Source organism: Macaca fascicularis, chromosome 1 (assembly GCF_037993035.2).
Source record: "Macaca fascicularis isolate 582-1 chromosome 1, T2T-MFA8v1.1".
In the NCBI taxonomy this organism is placed as follows: Eukaryota; Metazoa; Chordata; class Mammalia; order Primates; family Cercopithecidae; genus Macaca; species Macaca fascicularis.
Genome location: NC_088375.1, coordinates 41,400,807 through 41,428,677, shown reverse-complemented (window position 1 = coordinate 41,428,677; position 27,871 = coordinate 41,400,807). Strand labels below are relative to the sequence as shown.

Genomic DNA, 27,871 nt, shown 5'->3' with positions numbered 1-27,871 from the left:
CAGACTTCTATTATTTAGGAAGAAGAAGGCTAATCCTCCAGAACACTCTCAGGGAGACAACCACAAGCACAACACATCTAAGAGCAATGGAGATCTTCCCATCTCTGCTTGTTCTTGGATTCTCTATTAAGACCAGAGCCCTCATGCTCTCACTCTGACAAACCACTGGCTCCTAAGCCAAGGACAGAACCAGGATAGGCAAAGTCTAGAGACAGTCCTTCGTCTAGGGCTCTTGCAAACTTTTTGATCAGATCAGCTCCAGGACTAATCCAACTAACTCCTAAACCCTAACCATGCAATTCTTGGTTGCTGGGCGACTTATAACCAGAAGCCTGGAAGGACTCGCCATGAAGGCAGGTCAGACTCGGGCAATAAAATGAGCCATTTTGGTGTTAAAAATGCTGACGAAGCCCTCAAAATTCTCAAAATGTTCAGTCACTTTCAACTTCCACCCAAAGCTAAGAATGCGTGAAGCAGAACAGTCTTCAACTAAATTCACCTGAACCTATCACAGACAAGATCATCAATTAGCAAATTACATAGGGCACAGCATGGAGAAAATCCATACCCAGGACTCCGAATAAAAAGCAGAAGAGCCCACACCTGGAATAGGACCTCCAGTCTCCATTTGGAAAGACTGAAATTTGATGAAGTTTTTCTGACTTAAATCCCCAGCCTTCCTTTCCTGGAACCTTTCCCCACTGCTCGGGTTGTTTCCCAACCTCAGCCCCTTCACACTCCTCGCACTGCTTCCTGTCAAACCTGTCCTCAAGGAAAGAAAACTCTTGTTACATTCAGTTATATCTTAGCAGAAATGTAAATCAGCATGTTACTACTCCTCCAGAACGCTTATATTTTGAGTCTTTTCTTTCTTTCTTTGTAGAATGAAAGACTATTGGGCATCTTGGATTAAGTCACAATGGCTTTTCTTCATTTTCCAGGGAAAAGGAGCTTCTGAGAGTGGACCCTACACCACTTCCCCTTTGGGGCAGCATGTGGGTATCTGCCTACGCTGGTGGCAGGTATGTGATTTAAGGATTGCCCCTCTATCCTGGACTTGAAGGTCCAGATGCGAATGGGGTTGGATTATGACTGGAAAACATAGGAGGGGATCACTGCCTATCCCCGGAGTCTGCGACACAAACAGGTACAAGCTAAAGGAAGCTAAAACCCCATGACATGGAGGATGTTAAGCAATCTAATTTCATAATTCTTCCTCCATACAACTCTGGCACTGTTTCATTTAGTGGAGTAATTAGAAACTTGGGATCCCAAATAAAGGTTCAGAAAGGGCCTCTCCCCTACCCTGTCAACAAATACATACATATATCCCAGTTGCCCTGCAATGCAGAGCCTAACCCACTTCAATCAAGGAGGAGGGTATGTGCTAAGGCTTGATCTTTCCATTCATTCATTCATCCATTCATTCAGCAAACACAGCAGCTCAATGTGTGTCTATAATGTTGCTGTGCATGAAGATTATATGATCCTTTCTCTCTGGGGCATAGTCCATGCCTTCACTGTTTTCTGCTTTTGATTCTCCTCCAGAGGTAAGTAAAAACATGAAGCATAATTTTACTTTTTAAAAACATATAGGAGAGCTTGCTGCTTCTGCAGGAGTAAAATTGGGTAAAACAAGCACATGGGAACTGAGGCAATCTCCCTCTCCCCTGCCTCAGCCTGCCAAATGAGCTCTGCCTTGCAGTCCCTGTGTTGGAAACAATGAATGACTGGTCCCACCGGTTCCCCCAATTAGGCTCGGAGCCAGGGGCAGCCCCAATGGGGAGAGCTGGGCTCCAACACAGCGTTTTCCACTCCAGCACAAAGCCAGGCATGGAGGCCCTGAAGGGAGCTGAGGTCTGCAGCTGGAGGAGTGCCCCTGGTATTCAAACATTCCTGGCAGATGAAGTCATCTGAGATATAGAGTATTTGGCAGTCAGCTTCCAATGATGCAACTGCATTTCCCTCTCTCTGGGTCCCCCATCCACAAGAAATTCAGCAGGTATTGTTTGGAATTTAGGTCTATTTTCTTTGGAGCTGATGCAGCTTTTCCTTATTGGTTCTGAGGAACATTTCCTTTCCCTCACTGATGAAGTCAGCCATCCCTTCAGGGAAATGCCTGTCAGAAGCTCCAAGTGGGTCAGCCACCATGGCAACTGTCACCCAGCACCCCAGTGAAGGGATACAACGTCACACTGGAAGCCTGTCCCAGCCTCTTTCTGACTTTCTTCAAAGCCTAATAGTTCCAAGCACCTCATGGCCTGCAGTGGTTGCCTTTCCTTTGTCCTTGAAAATAGGAGGTCAATTCCTCAAACAGGGAAAAACAGCCACAGAAACTTCCTTTGATGAGGCCTTTAGAGACGCTAAATGACGATAATCTGCACTGGCAGGGGACCCATTACAGTGATGCTTTTCCCTACTGAAGGACAAACACCTTTTCCAAGCTTTTGGGAGGACAGGATCAGAACTGGACTTCATTCTTTGACTGCTAGATGGGAGTGGTTGGGATGGAAGGATAGAAGGAGCCATTAAGCAGGTAATAAAATGCAAATTCAGGTTCAGCATGGTACATGTTGATAAGGGAAGATTAAAGTTCCTGAAGGAGACCTTCTTCTTGGTAACAGAAGAAACCAAGAAATTACTTAATTTTTCTGAGCTGGAGTTTCCACAGTTTCCTCATCCATAAAATGAGGGAGCCAGACTAGGTAGTCTTGAAAATCCCCTTCTCTGTCTAAAATTCTAGGCTCTATAATTAGTCCTTCAGTAACCTTGAGAATTTTATACCCAAGCCAATCCTCCAGCAGCATGTTGTTTTGAGGGTACTAAAGTTTCCTATTAGCGAGCACAGGGAGAACCTTTCTCCAGCGTGGAGGCTGGAGAGTCAGAATCTAGCCTTGTACTGCGAACACACAAGTACTCACTGTCAGTTTCCACTTCTTGCTTCTGAAACTGCTCAAGAAGATTTTGTGCTCTTCTTTCTGGGTCAGAGCCTGGCATCATCCTTGTGAGATAATCCAGCAGTTTCTGCAAGCAAGGGAAGTGAGGGGGCTCTCGGAAGTCTTCTGCACACTGGTCAAGCCAGGCCCTCAGTATTGAAGCGATTGCACTGAGAAAGAGAAATGGAGAGTCACTGCACCCAACTGGCTGTGCGGAGGCAAAACAATCCCTGGACACCAGGGCAGATCCCAGGGGCACCCCGGGAAACTTGGGTAGGTGGTCAACAGATCATTCATCCAAAAGTTCCTAGAAACATCAATGGATTTAAAGCACTTGAAAACAAACTAAACTTTATTGTTTTAAGTGGAGTGCTGCAGTGAACCTGATAAGGTATTTTTGTTGTTGTTTGTTTGTTTGAAGGAGGCTAAACTTTGGAAAAACCCATACAGGGCAGAAAAATTGATGTGTAGAAGGTTTAGTGAGTCCTGAAGAAACTTCAAAGCAATCTGTACACAGTAAGATTATGCTCAAATTAAATCCCACAAAATCTGCCACCTAATATGTTAGGAAATAACTGACTGCCGGTAGGCCAGAAATCCATCTGATTAAACGAAGTGCCTCAGTGTGGAAAGAAAAATGCATAAATTCAAGTTGACAAGGATCACCAGGGCTTCAGCATGAACACTGAAAATGTCCGCATAAAATTATCCTTTTGTTTCTCAAATTACAATGAGGAGAATATATTTCAAGTAGGAGAAATAGTAGGTAGCGAAGTTACATCTTTAAAAGATAAAGGAGAAAAACTTGATAAGCAAAGGTGATTTCTTCTGATGGCTCCGTGGATCACACAGAGTCCACCTTGGGGAAGACAAGCTTCCAGGGCACAAAAAGAGACCGGGTCATTTGTGTGTGCACAGCTCCCTCCAGTATGTTAGTAATAACACAGCATGTTGTCTTTAGGTTAGCGGCAGCCACTCACTGAAGGCAAGAGACAAATAGCTGAAGGATAAAAAGAATAAAATGTTTTGAGTGCCGTTACTCTACGCTTCATCTTCAAAGAGGACTTTACCAACACTCTGACTCAATCATATGCCACAGACAAGGAGAAGAACAGAATACTCTGCCTGCCTAGCAAGCAGTCACCCCATACAGTCCAGGCATATTCACTGCTGAAGGCTGGAGAAGATGACAGGGACTATAAATTAATCCATGCATATTTTATTGACAGAGACACAACACCTCATCTTAACTATACACTTTATCAAAATTTTTCAGCCAAAAAGAATTTTTTAGCGCATTTTAAAATTATCATCTAATTATACTTCAAACAAATTGGTTTTTTTTAGTTAAACTGTAACTGGACGAAGTTATTACCCACATGTGTGAAACTGAAAGCTGGGCTTTCACAGGTGTGTCTAACTTTCTTCACATCTTGATTTCACACCAAGAAGTTGGACTATCATCAAAGCATAAGTATGACTAAAGCCAATTTAATGCTTAACTTTTGGAATTGAAGTACAAACAGAAGGAAAATAAATGTGTTACTGTTTTCACTATGGTGTACATCATTGTTTCACTAATGTGGAATGTTAAAGCAATTGGAACTATAATATTCAATTACCTGCGTCTGAAGTAGATACGTAAAACCATCAAATGAAAGTCATAGCAATAATTCAATACTCCAAACATTTAGTCCAGATTAAATGAAATTATGAACAATAATTTCACTTCCTTCCAGAAAGCCAGAAGAAATTAATTGAAAACCTGATATTTGCATACATCAGCTTGACTTTTACAGAAAAAGAGTTTTGTACCTTTAAAAAGAGGGATGAATTAATCTAATTAATACCACTAGCTTAATGTTTCTTAATATTTCAGTGAAAAGATACTCTTACGACGACACTGATGGAAAAACAGATATGGAGAGGTGATAATTCACATCATATACTCAAGTCAAAAATAGCAGCAGCCTAACAAGAAAACAGTGTTTCACTGAAAAGAACACCCAGACAGAAACACAAAATTACAGGTAAGAGTCAGTGATGCTAATATATTATTTACTTCTTAAATGCCTGTGATCCTTAATTATTATGATAAAACTCATTATTTATTCCAAAAAGTAAGTCTTACAAATGTATATAAACTAAAAAAGCGAAATACCTACTCTCTCCCTTCATCTTAATCCCATCCCCAGGACCTTTTGTTAACTGTTGGAATATATCCCTCTAGGCTTTTCTGTGGATATGTATACACATTTAAATATACGTAATATGTGCTGGGTGTGGCGGCTCACACCTGTAATCCCAGTACTTTGGGAGGCTGAGACAGGAGGATTGCTTGAGCCCAGGAGTCTAAGACCAGCCTGGGCAACGTGGCGAAACCCCATCTCTACAAAAAATACAGAAAATTAGCCAGGTGTGGTGGTACACGTCTGTAGTCCCAGCTACTGAGGAGGCTGAGGTGGGAGGACTGATTGTGCCCAAGAAATAGAGGCTGCAGTGAGCTGTGATCACACCACTGTGATCACTCCAGCCTGGGTAACAGAGCGAGATCCTGTCTCCAAAAAAAACCAGATAGATAGATAGATAGATAGATAGATAGATAGATAGATAGATAGATAGAGAAAGAAAGAAAAAGAAAGAAGGAAGGAAGGAAGGAAGGAAGGAAGGAAGGAAGGAAGGGGAAAGAAAGAAAGAAAGAAAGAAAGAAAGAAAGAAAGAAAGAAAGAAAGAAAGAAAGAAAGAAAGAAAGAAAGAAAGAAAGAAAGAAAGAAAGAAAGAAAGAAGGAAGGAAGGAAGGAAGGAAGGAAGGAAGGAAGGAAGGAAGGAAGGAAGGAAGGAAGGAAGGAGAAAAAGAAAGAAAGAAAGAAAGAAAGAAAGAAAGAAAGAAAGAAAGAAAGAAAAAGAAAAAGAAAGAAAGAAAGAAAGAAAGAGAAAGAAAGAAAGAAAGAAAATCACATGGGCTTTTTTACTGAGCAGTATGTTACAGATACTTCATCATTACCTCTAGATCTATCTTATTGTTCCTCATGATATGGACACACCATAATTAAGTATTCTTCTACTGCAAGGCAGGTATTTAAGTTATTTTCAGGTTCTCACAACTACAAAACATATGCATCCTTGGTTCCATCTCTGCATGCACGTGTGAGTATTTCTGCTGGGCACACAGCACGTACCTCCATGGAAAGCTGCAGCCTCAGAAGAACTAGGGGAGTTCTAAAGAGGAGCCTTCGTCCAGATTGGACTTGCCCTTAGGTGGACATTTTGTGTTCCTCAATCTGATGTTTTTAATGAACTCTGGCGATCTATGCATTTTTTTTACCCTTTGTGACAGTGACCTTCCTGTAGCTTAGCCTAAGAAGGCTTTGAGAGTTCACCGCAAACTCAGACACTGAATCAACCAGAAAAAAGCATTTTCACACAAAGGAGGAATGAAGGGGGAGGAGGAAGAAGAAACAGAGAAAGGGAAAGACATACACAAACAGCACAATAGAACACGAGGCAGACCCCTGCCCTCCTCATCGGCAGAGCGTTTCTCAGCACGCCAGGCAGGGAGGCTTTCTGGAAAGGCCTGGACACATGCCCAAGGCTCACAGTAGCTTTGTGTGTGCCAGCCCTGGGAAGAAACTTTCCGTTCTTGATAGATTTAGAAGCAGATACAAATGCGAAACTTTTAAGATTTCAAAAAAGAAAGCAACATGGCAAAATAATGATGAAAAGAAAAACAGGATTACTGGCCAATGCCTTTTCTGTCTTACCCAGCCTGGCATCACTCCTAAGATCTAACTTATATACGAACCAGAACAGAGTGGGGGAGATGTCAAGAATCTTATAGCTGAAGGGAAATTCTAGTTTGAAGTCACAAATTTACAGGACTGGTATGTCTGTTAGATGACAGAAGCCACTTGGTGCTGTACACAGACCCAGACAGGATGCTTGGAGACCCGGAGAAGGACAATTCTATTCCTCAACCTGGCTGTCCCACCAGGGAACCAAGGAAGCTTGGATAGGTCAGTTAACTCCACTGACCCCCCTCTCTGGGGAAGAGATATAATAACACCTTCTTCATCTTCCTGACACTGATCAGTTGTGATTTCAAATGGTAAAATGTCAATAAGGCCATTTTGAGATACCTGGAGAGAAACATTAATTGTCAACAGTCTTACAGCTACTTGCCAGAAGTCACAGAAGGAAGCGATTGAAAAGGTAACATGGCTCAGCGAAAATCATCAGCACTCACAGGAATTGACTCAAAGAATCTGCCACCTCTCACAGGAACAATGACACAGGATACAAGCTATGCTATGATACGTGTGGCTTCAGGCCTGCTGGAAGAAGATGGCTGCTGTGAACACACACACAAACACACATGCACATACGTGCCCACATACGTATACCTTGAGGTATCCTCTCTGGGACAAATCAAAAACATTAAACTGTAGTATTAACTGCAAGAGATGATTCTTGAATAACTTGTAAAGACAGAAGTAATTCCTGAAGCCAAACTGGATGATTACAATTGTGACATAACCTAAATTCAGTCAGGAGAAAAGTCAGTATGTGATTTCCTCTTCCAAAGTAATCTTTGGTGGATCACAGAACAAAACTCCTCAGTCACAAGGGGAAATATGTTGGGTAGCTGGCCAAGGCCAGGGGCCCAAAACTGATAGCAGAGGAGACAACCAAAATTGAGTTTTCCACCTCAGGCATTCTTGGCAACATACAAAATTCTGTCGTGTGTGAGCCTTTTCCAACCGACTGCAATCGTCTATAGGGGAAGGAAGACATGCTCAGATGTCACTGTGTGAAACGTACTAAAACAGCTTCTAGGACTTTTGCTTCTAAGAAAACAGACCCCTGGGGAGAATTCATTCACCAATTAAACTAATATTTGTTGAGTGCCCTTTATTTTCCAGAGTCACAAAAACAATTTATGCGATGAGCATCACAATACAGGAAGTCCAGGGTCCCAGGGAAGCACTGAACTTCAGAGGGAGCTGACCTGGTCAAGGCTTTAGGGAGGGTCTCCCTGAGGAAATGATGTGAAAGCTGAGATCTTAAGCGTTAGGAGTCAGTGGGATGAGGACTCTAGGGCAGCAATGAGGCAGAGGTCCTGTGGTGAAAGAGCTAAACACTGGTAGAGGACGTAAAGATCTGTCAAAGTAAAAAATATAAAGAGTTGGGGGAAAGGAGCATGATGAAATCTGCTATACTCATTGATTTTTTTTTTTTTTTTTTTTTTTTTTTTTTGAGACAGAGTCTCACTCGCGCCCAGGCTGGAGTGCAGTGGTGCGATCTCGGCTCACTGCAATCTTCGCCTCCCAGGTTCAAGCGATTCTCCTGCCTCAGCCTCCCGAGTAGCTGGGATTACAGGCACCACCATACCCGGCTAATTTTTTTATTTTTAGTAGAGACCAGGTTTCACAATGTTGGCCAGGCTGGTTTCAAACCCCTGACCTCAGGTGATCCACCCGCCTTGGCCTCCCGAAGTGCTGGGATTATAGGCATGAGCCACCGCACTTGATCACTCATTGATTTCTCAGCCAACCAGAAATCACACCTAGTAACACCTGGTTAGAAGACATTAGACAGATGCGCCTTGGCTGAGAGATAAAAGAAAATGGTTCAGAACTTCTAGCCACCCCAGGGATCTTCAGGCATGCAATGCAGATAGGGCTGAGGCAAGCATCTAGGCGGTGATTATGCGCAAACCACAGATTTTTTAATGAATGCAGATTTTAGGTAAACATATTAAATCATATTAACATTCCATAGGCAGTAAAATACTCTATAATTGGTCAAATGTTCAATACAAATTTTTCCAGGTATGAAGTCACCTCTCCCATGATGTGTAACCTCTGAGCCAAGAAATAGGATTACCGTGACAAAAAGAATAACACTACCCATCTAGAGCTCTTTTCCTTCCCCAGAAATCTATTTGAAATAATAATTTTTTGTACTTAATCATCAGCAGAAAATAAGACATAGAACTATTTTTCAAAAGCAGCAAAATGTTTTTCTATTTTAAGACATTCTCTGAGAACTGGATCTTCTCTTCGCTGCAGATAATGAAAAGGTAAGAAGATTTACGCAGAGGGTGGGCCTTTCAAGCAATGAAGTAACTTCTGCCAAGCTCTGAGGGTGGGATCTAATACACTTCGTCCTTCAAGGACTGAAGTCTAAGTCAACCTTGACCCCGACTCTGGGCTGGATCCTCCACCTTGCTCTCCTAATCACAGAACAGTTTTCCTGTTTCAGGGAAGGCTGCCAGATAGAAGCTGCCTCTGAGACCTCCAGCTAGATGATTTTCCTGATGAGAAGGAACAAAGAAAGATACAGAGCTTTCCTCTTTGTTATTTTCCTGGAAAAGATTAAAATATTATTATCTGGACCTGTCAAGGTTGTCCTGCATTGCTTTTTTACACTTTACATTGTCACATTTCAGTGCTATTGGTAAATAGAGATTCAAATACTAGGAGGAGATGTGAAAGAGAGATTGAGAAAAGACAAGGGAAATAAATGCCAACAAAGCCAGAGTCAGATCTAAGCACTAAGAAGGCAAGGGCAATGCAGGGGCTATAGGGAAGGGAGAGAAGAGAAAAAAAACCTCCACGGCAAGAAGGAGGAAGAAAAGGATTATGAAAGGAAGACATATGGAAAGACAGTAAATGTGAGTGGGAGAGGGCCTGGAGTAGGATGGATAAGCCTGAAGCCAACTACCCAAAGTCAAGGTTATTTACACACCTGTCTTTCATTCCCAAGCTAAGTACTTAAGAGAAATATTTTCATTTTTATCAGAGGAAAAATAGTAAAGGTCATGCAGCACAGAGGCTAAGGCCTGGGTTAAATCCCAGCTCTTTCATTTATTCACTGCGTAGGCTTGGACATGTTCCTTAACCTACGCCCCAGGTTCCTCCTCTGTAAAATAAGAATAATAAGACATAATCATATGAGGATTTAACAAGTATGTACAGTACTTAACACAGGGACCATTCCTACTAAGTAGTCAATAAATTCTAGCTATTATTAGAAAACGACATCGCCAGTCACCAAAATTATCTTTCAGGGACCTCAATAACTCATTCCCCACAGTCCAAGAAGGGAGTTTTCATGTTATAAATAGAACTCTATTAAAAAAAATGGCTGAGGCCTTCTATAGTTTTCACCACTAGAACTGAGTTTCCATTGCTAGTTACAGATGCTACAAGGCATGAGGAACAGGAAGCAGGTTCTCCTTTGATGGGCCTAATTTGGTCTTGTTTCCTCACATCCTTCAACCCATCTCCTTCCCCAGGAAAAAGGTCTAGCTTCCACATTTCTAACAGCTGTGTGCAAACCTTGCTCAGGGTATTCATTCAATAATAAAGCAAGAGCCAGGCAAAACAGCACTGAGCAATGGAAATAATGACAAATTAAAAGATCTTAGAATAGTAACAATCTAAAACATTAGTCACAACAGTGATATTGTAATCTAGTTCTTCATGTACTTCTGCAGTCTTCTTATTACGATATAGGCAAATGGGGAGGAAAATCTTGAGTATCTGAGATCCCAACACTCTTCTATGAATGGCATGCCTGGGCTTCCCACTCAGGTCTTGGAGTCAGTTGGACGAGAGTTCAAATCAGATCTGTCACTTAACCAGATGTCTGATTTTAGTCAAAATACATAACTTCTCTGAGGCTTCACTTTATATCCTATAAAGTGAGGACAATATCTCAGCATATTTACGATGGTTGAAGAAGACACAAATATAAAGTACTTAGCAGAATGCTTTGCACAAAGTAAGCATACCACAAATTGCAGCCAATGGTGGTGGCAAGGGCAGTGTCATCATTTTCATTGTTTACAATGCTGTGCAGTGAATCAAACAACACAGTCTAATTGTGATGTCTGTTTTCCTTTCTAAAAGAGACATTCTTTAATGTAGAAAATGCTACTTGCCAGAACTTAACACAGGGTTCTTAAGTACAGTACTTAAGACACTCATATGATTGACTTGTCTTCTTTTTGAGTCATTGATTATCAATGTTGTTTTATTCTTCCTCAATTATTAGAACATCAGTTTCTGCTCGGGGTTTTCTACCCATGTCCCTAAAATGCAGACTTGACTTAGAATGCTAATGACTTATAAAACTACGTTTTTTTTTCTTTTTTCTTTGTCCTGCAGGGATATTTTAAAGACAATACCAGACTCTTCGATATGGCATATCACTTCTTTATTTCTTTTGTTTCACTTAAAAAAAATTCCTTTCACATTATAACCTTTAATTCTTCTAAACTGAAGTTTTAAATCTTGTTTTTGCTGTTCTTCACCCCTCCTCCTTTTCCCCATTTTTGTTATAATCACTCCAATTAATTTCAATTGCCTTCTTAGGGCATCTGAATTTGCAGGAATGAATATTGATTGCAAACTCTCTGGGAAGATTTTTTAACTTTCCACTGTGAAGTTTCTGAGGCAGTAATGTAACACAGCCAACTTTCTTTAACTCCTTTCCTTTTTCTTTAAAGTGTGTCCAATGTCTTGGATTACTACTATTTACATGATCCTTTACCAGTGACTGAAATCTGGTGTCACTCTTTACAACTTCTGGGAAAGATTACAAGAACAATATACATATCTTCGAATATGTGGAAATGAAAGCAGAACGATTTCAACAATTTGAAGTACTACTATGATAGAGAATTTGAGAAAACAAAACTTGGCATTCCAGAAGGAAACTGATGAGATTCAATTAAAGAAAATAAAACAGAAACAATTTCAACCTTATAATCGTCATTAAAGGAAAGAAATAAAGCATCATTTCCTGAGGAGTTTTAAATCTCTTTAAATAAAGTTATATATAGAGAGAGGGAGATATGGTCATCTTAAATAAAATTCAGAGAATGAAGATTCATGGTGTAAAAGCTCTATATGGTTAATATCCCTTCTTTACATTCTCTTCACTTCTGAATTCAATGACTGTAATAAATCTGCCCTAGAGACAATTTGCTTTTTCCATCTGGTTCAGATTTTATTTAAAAAGACAGCATTTTATCGTGTAAAAATGTCAGCAAGAAAAGGGCACAGGTAGAATGAATATAGGCAGAAATGTTTTCTTCTGTCATAGAAAGTGAGTTTCCTAATTGATAAATAGTGGCCAGTTTAGGAATCCTAGAAATAAATGTGGCATACCTTATATAATCAGTCTAGCCCTAACATCAGAAATCACCGTGAGGCAAAGATTCCAACATCCAGAAGCTTTGGAAGTTGAATCCTTTGCAACTGAAGACATTCTTGTTTTAGCCAGATAACTTTAGAGGGTCCTGACATTGTACAAAGCCTGAACTCTGGACTGGAATTACAAGTACTCCGCATGTGGGAGTCCCTGCACAATCTGATACTTTTTTAAATGCATGAAGAACACTAGTCGGTTATGGTCCAAGACATCAGAAACCAATTTTTCATCTTGAATGCTTCATCTGTATTTCCACGTTTGCCTTCTTTAAAGTTCTTTTACCCTCTGAAAGGTTTAAATCCATATTTGGAAATACAGGAAAGATTGTACTTGGTACTTGGGAGCCTATATAAAATGTAAGGGTTGCTCTTTGCTTTACAGCAAAAACGGAAAAACAGACAATATTTGGGTATTTTTCTGCTCATGGTTAAAAACAATAGTGAGTCCCTGTCCCCACCCCCTCCTCCACCCAGGTCTGCAAAACTCAAGGCAACTGCCCTAAACAGGATGTTTACTTCTTGAATGTCATTGGATTCCTGCTGTCAGTTTTCCACCTGAAATCACAAGAGAACAGATTCATAGCAAAAGAAAACAATGGGCATTTTGCCACTCCTTGCCTTACTCCCACAAGACAATGCTTTAGCTCAGCTCTTTATTCATGACCCCAGTGAGCAACTGTGATGTCACGACTAATAACAAACAAAGCTTGTGTATGTGTTTCTTCCTGTCTCTTCAAAACTGGTGACACACTTTCCAATAGAGAAAAGTGGTCGAAGGTACCGTACTCTCAAAAGTCCACTGTGCTGTGTGGACCATATCTCTGTTTCTGTTATTCATTTTCATTTTTTAAGAGAGAAAGAAAAAGCTAAATAAATTTTATCTCAGACATCACCGAACTTAAAAGGACCTCAGTGAGCATTTATTCCAAGCACTCACTTTTCAGGTGAAGAAACTGAAACAAAGGGAGGTGAAGTGACTAAGCCAAGGTCAGATGACTGGTAAGTGACAGAGTGATAGAGAAGGAGTGGGATGGGAGTTCTCCAGGCTCCTTCACCAGGGCCTTTCCCTCTCCATGTGGCTGCCTCTAGATCACTTCCACATTTAATTCAGCTACTTATAAAAAGGGACACAAATAAAGAAATTTCCAAATAGGCCTGCTCCCATTTTTATATATGTTAGGTATTCATAAAGACAGTTTCACTTGAGAACTAGAGCCTCAACACTATATAGCAGGGTTTCTTACTTAGGCACTATTGACATTTAAGGTCAGATCATTCCTTGTTAGGGTGGAGGAGAGTTACTTTGTACATGCTGAAAGATTCTCTCCCCGGCCTGAAAGCTTAAAGGGATGAGTAACTCCTCCCTTTTCAGGCCCAGTCCCAAGGCTCAAGGCCACTTGCACCAGCAGCACGCGTCAGCAAGACAGCAGAAGCAGGAAGAGAGCGGGCCGGAAGACACCTACCCTGGCCGGAAGACACCTACCCTGGCCGGAAGACACGTACCCCTGAAGACCGACAAAGAGGCCATCCGGGTACTATGTAGTAGTCACGTCAGCCTGGGATACTTCCTGTTTACAGAGGACTATAAAACCCCTGTCCCGTCCTCACTTGGGGCTGATGCCATTTTAGGTCTCAGCCCGCCTGCACCAGGGCGCGCATTAAAACAGCGTGTTGCTCCACACCGCCTCATGTTGTCTGTTGGCGCACTCTTAGGGTTCGAACCAATACAAGAATCTTTCGCCTGCTAGCATGTTTAGCAGCATCCCTGGCCTCTACCCATGAGTTGCCAATAGCATCCCCCCACCAAGATGAGACAACCAAAACTTCTGTAGGGCATTGGTAAATGTCCTCTGGAGGATAACAGTCGCCCTGTTGAGAACCACTGCCATACCTCCTGCACATCTACTGGTCATCAGGAAGCCCTCAATCATTGCTGCAAGTCAGATGCCAGAGGTCTGGGATGAGCAGGAAATTTACAATACATTACATACAGATGGGAGAAGGTGCTTGCCTGATTTCCTCTCACAAAGACAAAGACAAAGCAGTAACCCTATCTAGGCACAGAAATGATCAGGAGAAGAATAGTTTCAGAAAAAGAGAGACAAAAAATAATAGTGAAGTGAGATGAAAAACAATAAAACGTGGGGAAAAAACAGTGAGAAAGAGAGAAAAAAGGGAAATGGAAGGAAGAAAGAGGTCACCCGTAAGAAGGGATTTTAACATTCCAGAATCTGTAGGACAGAGCAACCCATTATAAGATAAATGGCATATTTTCATCAGGCATAATTTTTTAAAAGGCAACTCAGTCTGAGGAAAAGGGTCAAGAACTTTCCACCAAGTTATTGTGAGACTTTAGGAAAGGGCCATTGTTCCCAGAGGATGGACCCCTCAGGGGAGTTCTGTGTGAAGCTCTTTGTTAAGCCCTTATATGCCTAAAACTCTAAAACCCTTTAAAACAGTTTAGCTTGGAGTTTCATTCACATTAGTGTTCCTGGTATACAACGAATTCGAATGAGACTTTAAAAGAATGAACATGACTCTTCATATCCAGGGTACAATTTTCTTAACTGCTACTTCCCAAAAAATCTATTTTATCTCAAAACACCTCATGGGACAGAGAAGCTCTGGATTTATTATTATTATTATTATTATTATTTATTTTTAAGACAAGGTCTCACTCACTCTGTTGCCCAGGCTGCAGCACAGTGGCACAATCATGGCTCACAGTAGCCTCAACCTCCCAGGCTCAAGCAATCCTCCTTCCTCAGCCTCCCAAGTAACTGGGACTACAGGCATGTGCCACTACACCCAGCAAATTGTTTTAAAAATTTCTGTAGAGACAGGGACCCACTATGTTGCCCAGGCTGGTCTTGAGCTCCTGCCTTAAGTGATCCTCCTTCCTGGGCTTCCCAAAGTGTTTGGATTACAGGCATGAGTCACCGTGCCCAGCCAGCTCTGGATATTTTTCAGATTGTGACTCTCCTCAGAGTGGACAGGTGGCTAATTGAATGGTAGCTCTAGATTGGACTGAGTTACAAAATATGTGCATAATAGCATGTCTATTTCTGAATCTGCTCACAAGTCTAGATTACACTCAATTATTACAGTATCTCTTTTTGTATATGCTCCAGAATGTCCATTATAAAAAGGCTCTTCTAAAAAATCATTATCTTAGTGAGTTTTCATAGAATCCTATGATTCTCAAAACTCTAAAGTGCTTAGGAATCACTTGAGAATCTTGTTAAAATGCAGATTCTAATCCATTAGGTCTGAGTGGGGCCTGAGAGTCTGCATTTCTCACAAGCTCCCACCCAGGAGATGCTGATGCTGTAGGTCCACGGTCACACTTTGAGCGAGAAGGCTCTATGTCTATCTAACTCATTCTGAAAAAAAACACCTTTTAGATTATACTGTTCCCCTCCTATAAAAATTCATTACTCCTGACTGCCCACTGCTTACCAGGGAAAGTTCAAACTCTCCTGCAAGAAATTAATGCCCTTCATGAAGTCAGTCTAATCTAGCTTCAGCTCCACTGACTCCCCTCTCACCTAACATGTACTCTCTGCAGCAGCCACACCAATTCTGTGTTGTTCCCCAAAATTCCATGAACAGTGCATTTCCCCAGTTTGGTCCTACTGTTCCCTACACCCGGACGGCTCTACCAACAAAATCTTCATCATGCTTCAGGGCCCAGATCAAAGGTAACCTCCTCCAAGAGGCCTTCCCCAAGCCCAAGAATTGTTCCTCCCACCGTACCTTGTGCTTGACATTCAAATACCTACACTGGTATTTCTAGTTTTCTGGAAAGTTATGATCCATTGAATAAAACTGCAAAACCAAATAGAACCTTTCTCAGGATTTAAAAAAGATACTCAGCTTTCTACTTTCACATCCCTAGCTCCTGAAGAAAGAAGTCTATCAGTAACTCTTCAAGGAGTTAAAAATTCCACAGGATACCCCCCAGACTTTTGGCCCCAAAATGAATATTTAACACTAGTGGCTTCAGGCACCCAGGTGCACATTCCATCTACTCAAGAACATCACCCCTACAGTGGTCCCCACCCCCGCATCACGGATGTTTTCTCATAGAACATTCTCATCAGCATAAAATATCTTCCATCTTTTAAAAAACACATACACAACCAAAAAAAACCCCACCTTCCATCCATTTCTCTATTCCCCTTTGCAGCAAAGCTCCTCCTCTAACAAGACTCACTGTCCCCATTTCGTCCCCCTTTCCAGCCACCAAACTGCAATTGTCAAGTCACCAAAGACCGCAGGACTTCAAAGGAGGAGTCACTTTTCAGACCCTCATACTCAATCTATGGGCAGCACTGGAAGGCGTTGGTCACTGCCTCCCTGAATTCCTTTCTTTGCTTGTCTTCTGGGACACAACTTCTTCTTTTTTCCCCTCCCCCATCCTTCCCCAAAGCTGCTCTGTTCCAGTCTCCTCTGCCAGACCCTCTACTTCTCTAACTCTAAACACCCAAGGAACCAGGCTCAGTCTCTGGATCTTCTCTCCTCTATCTGCCCTTAGTTCCCAGAAAGCCACATCCAGTCTCATAGCTTTAAATACCATGTATAAACTAAGGACATCCAAATTTATACCTCCATTCCATGCCTCTCCCTGAAATCTAGACTGAGCTAATTACCTCAAAATGATGTCTGTGACTAAATTTCTGATACACACTCCCCATTAATCCTGCTCCCTCGATCTTCCTTGTTTTATAAAGCCCAGGTTCTGTCTCTCCGCTGCTCAAACCGCAACCCTGGGAAGCATCTGGCTTCTCCTGTTCTCTCACACAGCGCATGCACTCCAGCTTGTCCTGCCACTGACACCTGGAAGATCTCTGCAAAGGCTGGTCGCCTTCACTGCTATTGCTCCAGCCTGCACCACCAGCAGCCCTCATCTGGACTCTTGGGAGGGTCCTGACCAGGCTCCCTGCTCCCACCCTTGCCCCCAGCCGCACTGCCACAGGCTACTTTCCAGACACAGAGCCACAGCAGGTCTTTTAAGATATGTCAGGCCACAGCACTCTTCTCAAAACCTTTTAAGTGCTTCTTACCTTCCTCAGAATCAAATTCAACATCTTTCCCCAAGTTCCTATGAGTCCCCTTGTGAGTGGCCACCTTCCTGCCCCACCTCACAGTGCTCATCCCCTAGCACGCGCTCCAGCCACATGCAGTTCCCTGCTGTTTCTCAAACACTGCTCCTGCGTCAGAGCCTTTCCCGTGGTCTGTCTGCCTGGCTATTTGCAAGGCTCAGGGCACACCTCATTCCGGCATGCTCCAATGCCAACAGACCAGACAGCTCAATCCGGGCACCCTACACGTAACCAAACGCACCAGCCCTCAGACCCTGCTTCATTCTTCTTCACTTTTTTGTGTGTATTCTCTGTCTCTTTCTGGTAAAATACTCACTTTTTATAAGCTGGGACTGTTTATTTTGTTCATTTGTTTTGTTCACTTGTTTGTTTTGCCTGGCAGACAGTGGTTACTTAAGATACTTTCACTGGATACATAAATGAATATTGTTAGGTAATCAAAAAATAAGCTTCTGTATGCATTATGGAAAAACATCATGGCAACATTCAAAGGAATAAAATACTGTACTAAACTACTTTAAGATATTGTCTTGACTGAGAGTTTAGAATGCAAAGAAAAGGGAGACTCACTTCCTGATCACCATTTTGGACTCTGATGAACTTTGGCTTCCATCTTCTTCACAGTTTGGACTCGTCAGGTTTCCATACCTTTAGAGATAATAATGAACAAGCAAGCAAAAACAGTCAGTGGTGTTGCAAAGCAACCCTATTCAACTTCGACTACAAAGTGACAGTTACACTTTTCAGAAGTAATTAAGGAAAGATATATCTATGAAATAGCATTGAAAATGATGCAGTATTATTGATGGTTACTTAATGGATATATCTGCGTATTCTAAACAGAAAAGTCATTTAACAACTAATCACACTACTTAAAACTTTCTCTTGATATTAACACTTAACATTTATTGACTTTTTAAGATTACATTAGAGTGTTCCTCTCAGCAGGAGAATCGGCTATTACATGATACGAAGAAGGCAGACTCCATGAACCCTGTAGCACACCAAACCCACATGTCCAACCCCTCTGCGTGTCTATGCAAGCACAGCATCCACACTCATGCCACACGGGAGCACAAACTGATGGCTCCAGGCTACACTTAAGAGTCTGGTCTCCTTGAAAATAAGTCCTGTTGTAGAGGGATTATGGAAATAACTCTGGACCCTAAAATTAAGGCTGGGATAGAGACTATATCTATAGATATAGTCTATAGGATAGAGACCCTAAAATTAAGACTGGGATAAGGACTATAGTAAAAGCTCTCATGTCTTAGCAACCAGGAGAGCAGCTGTAGCTATACTAAGGCCAGGTTGCTCTAGACACAGCAACTGGGGAGGTGGGGTACAGGGGTCCGATTTTGGGGAAAGCAATAGGTGCTTAAATTTTAAAAGTTTTCTCATTACCAATTCAAAATTTACTCAATAATTCATCAGTCCCTACTTACACTGCTAGCTGTTTTCCCAACTCCACATGTGAGCCAGCTTATTTCATACAAATATATCATATTTTGTTTGGTTTGGAATATAAACTTAGTAAATGCACTTTAAATTATTAAGGAGGAATCTTTAATTAACTTATAATGCCTAGACTACTTCTTCAGTTTCTCCTTCCATCAACACAGAATCCAGAGATTCCTTGCAGTTTCACAAGTGAGTCGTCTGTCCCAAAGTTTTGATAAATTCTATAACTGATGAGTTTACATTTTTAAAGGGCACACTTTTGTTCTCTACTAATGGGATTAAAGGCCCCAGTACCCTTATGGTTCCTTGTTCCTAGGACTTACAAATCCTTTTAAAAATAAAAGCCCACCATCTGGTTTGACCCAATGCCAGTCCATCTGGTCTCCCTATCATCCCATCCCGGTAGGTTCCAGTTTGCGCCCTTAGGCACCAGCTCACCCATCCACCTGCTCCTTTCTCTAGTTCATCAGCCTTATGGATTTCTTGGCCTCCCAAAGATATTTTCCACTGGTCTCCACCCTCTCTTTTGCTCTTCATTCTGTGCTGCACCTGCTATTTAGAAGGCTTCCAGGGCTACCCTTTGCTCTTCCTGAGATAAGAACTCAGATGAAGATTTACTCAACCCCACGTGAGCAAGGCAAGGATGGAAAACAAGATTCCTAATAAATAAACAGACTGAGATTTTTCAGCTCTATCCTTGGCCAACATCATAGCAAACTATGTCCTCGTGCTCTCTCACGCAGCAGGCTTGGTGGTTTATTTAAGTAGGAGAGATTACGGTGGGTGCAATCAGCAGTGGGATCTTGGAAAGCCACTGTATCTTCTATGTATCTGACTAGAAGGATCCATAAACTCTTCTCTTGCCATCTCTCAATGACTAAATGTAGCACTCAACCTTTGTTTTTGTTACATTCCATGTTAGTCCATTAATTCCCACTCCAGTTACTGTGGAAATACCACATCTTTTTTATCTTTCAGCTGGAAGCTATGAAAGGGAGATATAAAAAGGGAAAACACCAGGGAAAGATACACATTTTACTGTTCCTGATAGTCTTCTTTTCAAAGTGGTTTGTACTAAAAGTTTCCAGATCTCTCTATTCTTTATCTTTGCTTTAGCTTCTCCTCTCTTCTGCTCTTTTCCTGCATTCTTCAGCCACAGAGCTGAGGTGCAGGTTTGGATGGCACCAACACCTATCACAGTTCCTCCCCAGAATGTGATGCCAAACGTGTAATGAGATGGTGTCAAGAAAAACTAAGTAACTTACACTGGTGAGCCAAGTTCTCTCTCATTAACTAACCTGGTAGCATCTTCTGAGCAATGGCTCAGAAGACCACAGAAGTATTTTTCCTGGCTGCCAGAGTGTCTACGCTTTCGCAATTGGGATCAGAGTGACTGCTTGATAATAACTTGGAGACCAATAAGGGCCATGGATAAAAAGGCATGTGTGGCAGAGCACACGATGCAGTTGCTGAGGCTCAAATCTTGCAGACATACCAACTCTTCTCCACCCAACCCATCAGGAAATCCTTTTTGCTCTGCCCTTCTAATATATCCTGAATCCAAACACTTCTCATCACTTCCATTGCTTCCACCCTGGCTCCAACTACACTATCTTGGATAGTGTAAATCAAGCGTAGCCTAAATCAATACAACAGCCACCTAAATGGTCCCCAGCTTCTGCCCAGCAGCCAGAGCAATCCTGCTCTATGTAGATCAGATCATGTCACTGCTCCACTCAAAACCCTCCCATAAAAAGTCAAGCATGGTGGCACATGTCTGCAATCCCAGCTACTCAAGAGGCTGAGGCAAGAGGATCTCCTGAGCCCAGGAGTTCAAGTCTAGCCTGGGCAACACATAGCAAGATCCTGTCTCTCAAAAACAAAACAAAACAAAACAAAAAAAGAAGAAGAAAGAAAAAGAGAGAAACCCTCCCATGACTCCCATCTCACTCTGAGAAAAGGCCAAAGTCCTATGTGTCTCACAAGGCCCTAAATGATCTGAGGAGACCTCCTCCCATGCCTCCTACAATTCCTCAGCCCTCACTCCCTTTCCAGCCTCAACAGCCTCCTCCCTGCTCCACCAACACATTGGGCATCCTCCTGCCTCCAAATCTGTGCCTGCTGCTGCCTCCTCCCACACTTGTGCCAAGTGCTCACTCTCTCAGTTCCTCAAGTCTTTGCTCAGGTATCACTTTATCAGTGAGGCCTTCCCAGACTGCCCTATTTAGAATACAAACCAACTGTAACATCAGCCCCTTCCCTCCTTTACTTTTCTCTATGGCTTTTAACACCTTCTGATACACTGTGTAGCTAATTTTGTTGTTGTGTTAATTGTACATTAGAAAATAAACTCCAGCAGAGCAGGATGTTTTCTTTTTGCTCACTACTCTTTAGAGCTGGCACCCAACTCTTTAGTGCCTGGCACCCAACAGCCATGTAATGGCTACTTATTGTCAGTGCTCTTTTGGGGTTTCAGAAGCAGACACAGTAATGGACCTCCCAATTACTAGGTTCAAATTTGCCTCTGCAAAGGCATCATCTGGCCTTATTTATGCTTCTACAAGTGTCAAGCCCCATTTCTAAGGGCTTCGGAGCATAAACGTTTTAAGATAGCTGTGATTATTCCAAAAATCTACAATTAAAAAGAAAAAAAATTGTTTTTTTTTTTGAGACGGAGTCTTGCTCTGTCACCCAGGCTGGAGTGCTGTGGCCAGATCTCAGCTCACTGCAAGCTCTGCCTCCCGGGTTTACGCCATTCTCCTGCCTCAGCCTCCCAAGTAGCTGGGACTACAGGCACCCGCCACCTCGCCCGGCTAGTTTTTTTTGTATTTTTTTAGTAGAGACAGGGTTTCACCGTGTGAGCCAGGATGGTCTCAATCTCCTGACCTCGTGATCCGCCGGTCTCGGCCTCCCAAAGTGCTAGGATTACAGGCTTGAGCCACCGCGCCCGGCCAAAAAAAGTTTTAAGATGTTAGAGTTGAGATCTTAAAGGTAAAAACTATTAAAATGTGAAACAAAAGTATATACGCTATTCCAAAGAAGTCTTTTATAAGTGAGATAAAAGGAAAGAGCCTGCAACCTTGTGGAACTTAAAGGACTGGGATGGAGGTGATTATTTGCCCCTGCACCTTTCTTACTTGTTTTTGTTTTCCCATTCAAACAGGGTCTCACTCTCTCACCCAGACTGGAATGCAGTGGCACAGTCATGGCACACTGTAGCCTTGCCCTTCTAGGTTTGAGCAAGCCTCCCACCTCAGGCTCCTGAGAGGCTGGGACCACAGATGCATGCCACCATGCCTTGCTAATTTTTTTATTTTTTGTAGAGACGAGATCTCACTCTGTTGCCCAGGCTGATCTTGAACTTCTGGGATCAAGTGATCCTCCCATCTTGGCCCCTCAAAGTGCTGTGATTACAGGCATAAGTAAACATGCCAGGCCATCCTTGCACCTTTCTTGTCATTAAGGAGAATTAGTGCTTTACAGAAAAGAAACTAGACTAGTGTTGAAATCCAGAACTCTTTAATGTTCAGGCTAGGTCCTTTGAGAGTCAGTCCTACTAGATTAAGAAGGTTCCTTTGATGTTTTCCTGGACCCTCTCATAGCTTCCCATCAAAAATCAAAGCCAAGTTCAATTCACTTATTCCAGGGTAGTAAATAAAGTGTGCGTATGAGTGTGTGTGTTTAATTAATGGCCGTAGAATAGCTACTAACAAACCTGTCAACAATGTCATGTCCAATTTCTACAAAGCCTCCCTAGGATTTAAGATCAAAGCTCCAACCTCTTAAGAAGGCTTACCAATGATCAACTGCTCTTCTTTAAATGGTAACTCATAAAACTTAAAATGCAAATTGTCAAAATGACTTTTGACATGGTTTTCTCTGTTATCACAAGGCAAAAGAAAAATTTACAAATGTCTCCTAAAGTGCAGCCTTAAGCAATTATTTACTGCAGCCTAAAAAGTAATAGAAAAGGGAAAGAAAAAACCAGTACAATGTTTAACTGGTTCTTAAATATTTAAACAGGAAACAATTATTTCCAGAGAGGATGTCTGTATTCTTTGTAGCCTATCTGGTAAGATGAAATGTTTTATATGTGTTTGAAGGGGAGGACCAGGTGTATGTGTGGTTCCAAGAAACCGTTAGATAAACTTGTACTCAGGGACGGTCTCTCTAGTGGGGGTCCTTGATAACCTTTGCTCCCCAACAGGAAAGTCTCAGTAACACCAGATCAGGAGGGGGGTGATCCTAAAGAATCTCTCAGGCTGTGCTTGATTCTGGCAAATGATCCAGTAATAATAGCAGTTAATAATTATTGGGAACTTACTATATGCCAGGCACTGTGCTAAGGGCTTTACATGACTGCTTGATTTAGTTCTCCTATAATTCTATAGAGTGGTGTTATTCTTATTGCTATTCTACAGATGAGAAAAATGAGGCCCACAAGGCTTAAATTAAGTAACATGCCCTCAAAGATACAACTAATATGTGCAGCAGGGATTTCAGCCATGACAGTCAGAATTCAGCAACCAGCCTCTGAATCACTACCCTACCATACAAGCTATAGTGAGTCTTTCATTCATTTATTCCATCATTCATTCTTTTACTCATTTAGTCCTCATTCAATGAAGATTATTTACTAAGGACTATGTACAGGTACTATTCTAGACGTTGAGGATACAGCAGCAAACAAACCAAAGTCTCTGTTTTCATGAAGTATACATCGTAGTGTGGGGGAGACAAACAATAATAATTAGTTAATATATACTAAGTCAGAGAGTGAAAAGCACAATGGAGAGAAATAACGCAGGTCACGGTGACCCAGTATAACGGAGGGCCAGAGGTTGGGTATTTGGGGAAGGCCCAATGTGAACGTGAAAACAAAGTAAACTCTCCAGAAAGTGAGGAAGTGGGCCCTGCACATCTCCAGGGAAAGAGCCTTCTAAGCAGTCCGAAGAGCCACTGCAAAGGCCCTGGAAGAGTGGCAGGAGGATGTTTCTAAGAAACATTAAGAGGCTAAGGAGGGGCAGAGCTGAGTGAGCACGAATAGAAAATGAGGCATAGAGGTGACAAGGACAGATCCTGAGGGCCTGGTAGGCTGTGGCAAGGACTCTGGTTTTACTCTTCTATCTTGCTTCCTGCTACTTCTACTGAGCCTGGAATAGAGCCTGCACAAAGTAGACAATAAATATTTGCTAAATGAATTAATACATGCCCTCTTCTACCATGAATAAAAGAAAGGCTGGGGCGGGAAGAGTTGGAAAGGAGGTACTTTACTGGGGATAGTGAAAGAACAGAAAGGAGGAAGTAAAAGAAAGAGAGACCTCACATGAAGCTGCTGACTCAAGGACTCCTGGGAATCTTTTCTAATAAACGCTGGCCTCAGAACATCTTAGGCATTTTTCTGTAACTGACCCAAAAGAACACAGGTCAGGTATGAAAAAAATGTTCAGAAGCCAACCTTGACTCCGGAGAATGACATGGGTGAAATAGCCTGCAGATGTCTGGTGAAAACCTTAGTGAAGACTTTGGACTGTATCCACAGATCAGCAAGACATGTGGTTTTAATTACTCTGAATAATATCCTCCACGGCAGGCACCTCTCCGCCAAGTCTGACCTGAGAACTGGGTCACAGCCACCAAGCCTACCTTGGAAAGGTCTTGTTACCACTGTGAAGTTGCTTATTCAAGGGGAAAGACAAAGGTCAAAAACAACAAAGCAAAAACTCCTTGTTCTCTTGAAGGAAAGGAAGGGGCCAACAAGACTGAGCCGAGAACCCAACACTGTGCTTTCCATTTGTGAGGGCTAGTTCTCTAGGCCATTTTTCCATGACTAGAAAAAGCTACAGACCCAAAAAGAGCTGCCCTCCTCCCCTCTAGGCCTCTGCTGTGAAGGACACTGTACCTTCCTTGTTCTTTCATTGTCCACATTATCTCCATACTAAGTCCCTGACACTTAAGGCAACATTAACAGCAAAAAAGTACCAGATATTTCTGCCCCACTTGACAGTTACAAAATGCTATAACATTTTCCTGGAGAATAACCTTTCCTCCCAGCCCTTAACCCACAACTGTCTAAAGAGGAGATCGAGAAAAGGACACTATTCATCCAAGGAAAAGAAAAAAAGGTCTCTCTTGCCACAACTTATATCTCATGCAGATTTAAAATTATTTAAGTATGTTGGCTCTCACACTCTTGCTATAAGATTTCTTCTATTTTCCATTCTAAGCCTCTGTCATCCATTTCTTTTCTCTGGCCTGTTTCCTGCACTCAGAGCTTGGTGGCCCATCAGTAGCTACTCCTTCCACTTCTAGTTCACAATAGTGCTAAACCACCAACTAACTGCAAACACGTCTTGTTAGTGCACTGCAATGGATGCGGCTACAATGATGGACAACAGAAGAAACAGGTAGATGGGGGTAGGGAGGAGGCAGCACTCAGACTCTGTTCATGAGTCTAGATTTTTCTCAGGTTTAAGATGAATTAATACATTATTAACAAATCAGTACAAGCCTGTGGCTCGTTTTCCCCAACCACAAAAAGTTGCTATTGCAGAACTCTTCAAGAATCTTATGAAACATGCTTTGTAACATCACATACAATGAATATGAGTTTAGTATCATGAAAGTATCCTTTCATTTTCAAGGATACTTTTCTTTTCCTCCTATAGCTTACAAAAACTCAACATAATATTAATTTATCTAAATGGGTGCTTACTGTTAGCTTTAGTAGAGGTCAAAGACAAAAGAATTGTGTTCCCCAGGACTAGGGGCCTGATGGCACTATCAGGGCTAAGTTCACAAAAAAATAAATGTAAAAAATTTTTCAAATAAAAGTGATATGAAAAACCAAATTAACTCAAAACCACCAGTATCTTCCCATTTTAGATGTCCCAAGATACTTTCTAAAACCATTAAATTTACCTGAATGAACCATGAAGCGTAATTTTAGTTAGTTAAATTGATTGGTTTACTTTTCAGAGCCACACTTAAGATCTGTGCTCCAGTTATAATAAAGCTAGGATCACTGCCTGCCTCTGATTCATAATGACCGCCTATGTATCCCCTGTCATCATGCTAGGGACACTTTGCCTAGGGGACCATAACCCAGGGTCCCTGGATGAATTTATAGAAGTCTGGGAAGTCCCTAAATTTTATGAAAAAAAATCTGATATTCTCTTTTTTCTAGAGAGACGGTCCATAGTTTTAGTACATTCTTACAGGGGTTTGTGATCAATCACTCCCACTAGCTACTGAAAAATGGTCAAAACCACTGCTTTAAATGATCACCTAACTGTCCAGTTACTAACTCAGTTACCACCCATTACATTTCAGTTTCTTGTCAGTTTTGTTTTGTTGTCTCCAAATGTAAGCACACTTTTTTAAAAAAAACCTGCTGGGCAATTTTATATTCTTTTCAAAAAAAGGACAATTGCATGTCCTTGTCTCCCTTTGCCAAGTAAAATAAAAAACAAGCTACTTCATGGAAACATTTTTATCTCTTAGGTCTCTAAATCCCATTTCAAGACAAGAAAGCTAGCCTGGTGATGATCTGAGGCAAAGTCTCTGACAGCATCCCTTCAGTGTCTACTTTAACAAAACCATCACTGTCATCCCCGAAGCTAAGGCTCTGCAGTCGCCACATGTTCCCATCCAGAATTCCCATAGTGCTGGCAGGTGAGAGTTGGGTCCACTCGGCAAAAGTAAACATTTACCAAAGGCCACCAACCCAGCAGGGAAGAAAACTTATTTCCATTTTCCCTCAAGTGATTATGGTTGGATATAATTCTCAAACAGTACCAGATTAAATTTTTCTGGTTAATCCGAAGTAACTGACATAGTTACAGGGAGAAAATAATAACAATGCCCATCACATTCTGGCTCCGGCTATGCTTCCTGGAGCTGTGTGGACTGAAACTGAATAGGGCATGATGTCCTGAACAGAACAAAGATGAGGGTGGACACCAACCCTCAACATCCTTCAGCCTATGGCCACTAGATTTTTCAGAGTCAATCTCCCTGACAAGAATTCCTTGTTTCTTATGTTTCTTATCTGTGTTGCTGGAATAAATTATTACAAACTTAGTGGCTTATAACAATACAAATTTACTATTTTATAGTTCTGTAAGTCAGAAGGGTCTCAGTGGGTTAAAATCAAGGTGTTGTCAGGGCTGTGTTCCTTTCTAGAGGTTCTAGAAGAGAATCTGTTTAATTCCCTTTTCTAGCTTCAAGAGGCTGCCTGCAGTCTTTGGCTCAAGGCCCCCTTCCTCCATCTTCAAAGCCAGCAACGTAGCATCTATCTGATCCCATTTCCATCCTCGTATCTCTTTCTCTGTCTTCTGCCTCCATCTTTTACATTTTTAAGGACCCTTGTGATTACTCTGGGCTCACTCAGATAATCCAAGATACTACTAGTACCCATTTGGCTACTACTAGTTTCCATTTGGCTCTGTGGGGGGTTACTAAAATTAATGAAGAGAATGGTATGGAATTATTTTGAAAAATTTCCTATATAAGTGATAGAAGTTAAACATTAATAAATAACTCTTAGAACAAATGAAAAGTTTAGAAAAATATCAAATTATGAGTTTATGTTCTGTTCAGGACATCATGCCCTGTTCAGTTTTGGTCTACACACTTAGCTTTAGGAAGCATGGCTGGAGCCAGAATGTGACTAGCATTGTTATTATTTTTTCCCTGTAAAAATATATATATATATATATTTATGTATATATGTTAAGGTTTTATATATATGTTCTGTTATATATGTGTGTGAGTATGTGTATGTGTATGGAACCCATCCAAGTTTTTTGGGGCTTTTTTGCCTAGGAAGTCATTAACACCCAGACCTAGAGAAAATCTATTTAAACTCATCTGTTCTAGCAAAAATCTTAAATAGCAGCCTTCACTTACTAAGAAATTCTCACCCTAGTCAGGATATTCAATATGATTGTATGTTAAGCTGGAAAGGAAGCAAAGCAATGTTAAGATTTCCTGGCCGGGCGCGGTGGCTCAAGCCTGTAATCCCAGCACTTTGGGAGGCCGAGACGGGCGGATCACGAGGTCAGGAAATCGAGACCATCCTGGCTAACACGGTGAAACCCCGTCTCTACTAAGAAATACAAAAAACTAGCCGGGCGAGGTGGCAGGCGCC

At 41.7% G+C, this 27,871-nt stretch overlaps 1 protein-coding gene across 3 annotated transcripts in view; it reads right to left on the bottom strand.

The window, feature by feature from the left end:
* The window catches only part of RGL1 (ral guanine nucleotide dissociation stimulator like 1), a 290,242-nt gene that overhangs the window by 44,608 nt on the left and 217,763 nt on the right, over window positions 1-27,871 (bottom strand). For all 3 annotated transcript variants that reach the window (XM_005540214.5, XM_005540216.5, XM_005540217.5), the window contains 2 exons: window positions 17,830-17,907; window positions 2,922-3,106 (listed from right to left, as the gene is read on the bottom strand). In XM_005540214.5, coding sequence (XP_005540271.1) covers window positions 2,922-3,106; window positions 17,830-17,907 — 263 coding nt within the window. The remainder of the gene's footprint in view (window positions 1-2,921; window positions 3,107-17,829; window positions 17,908-27,871) is intronic.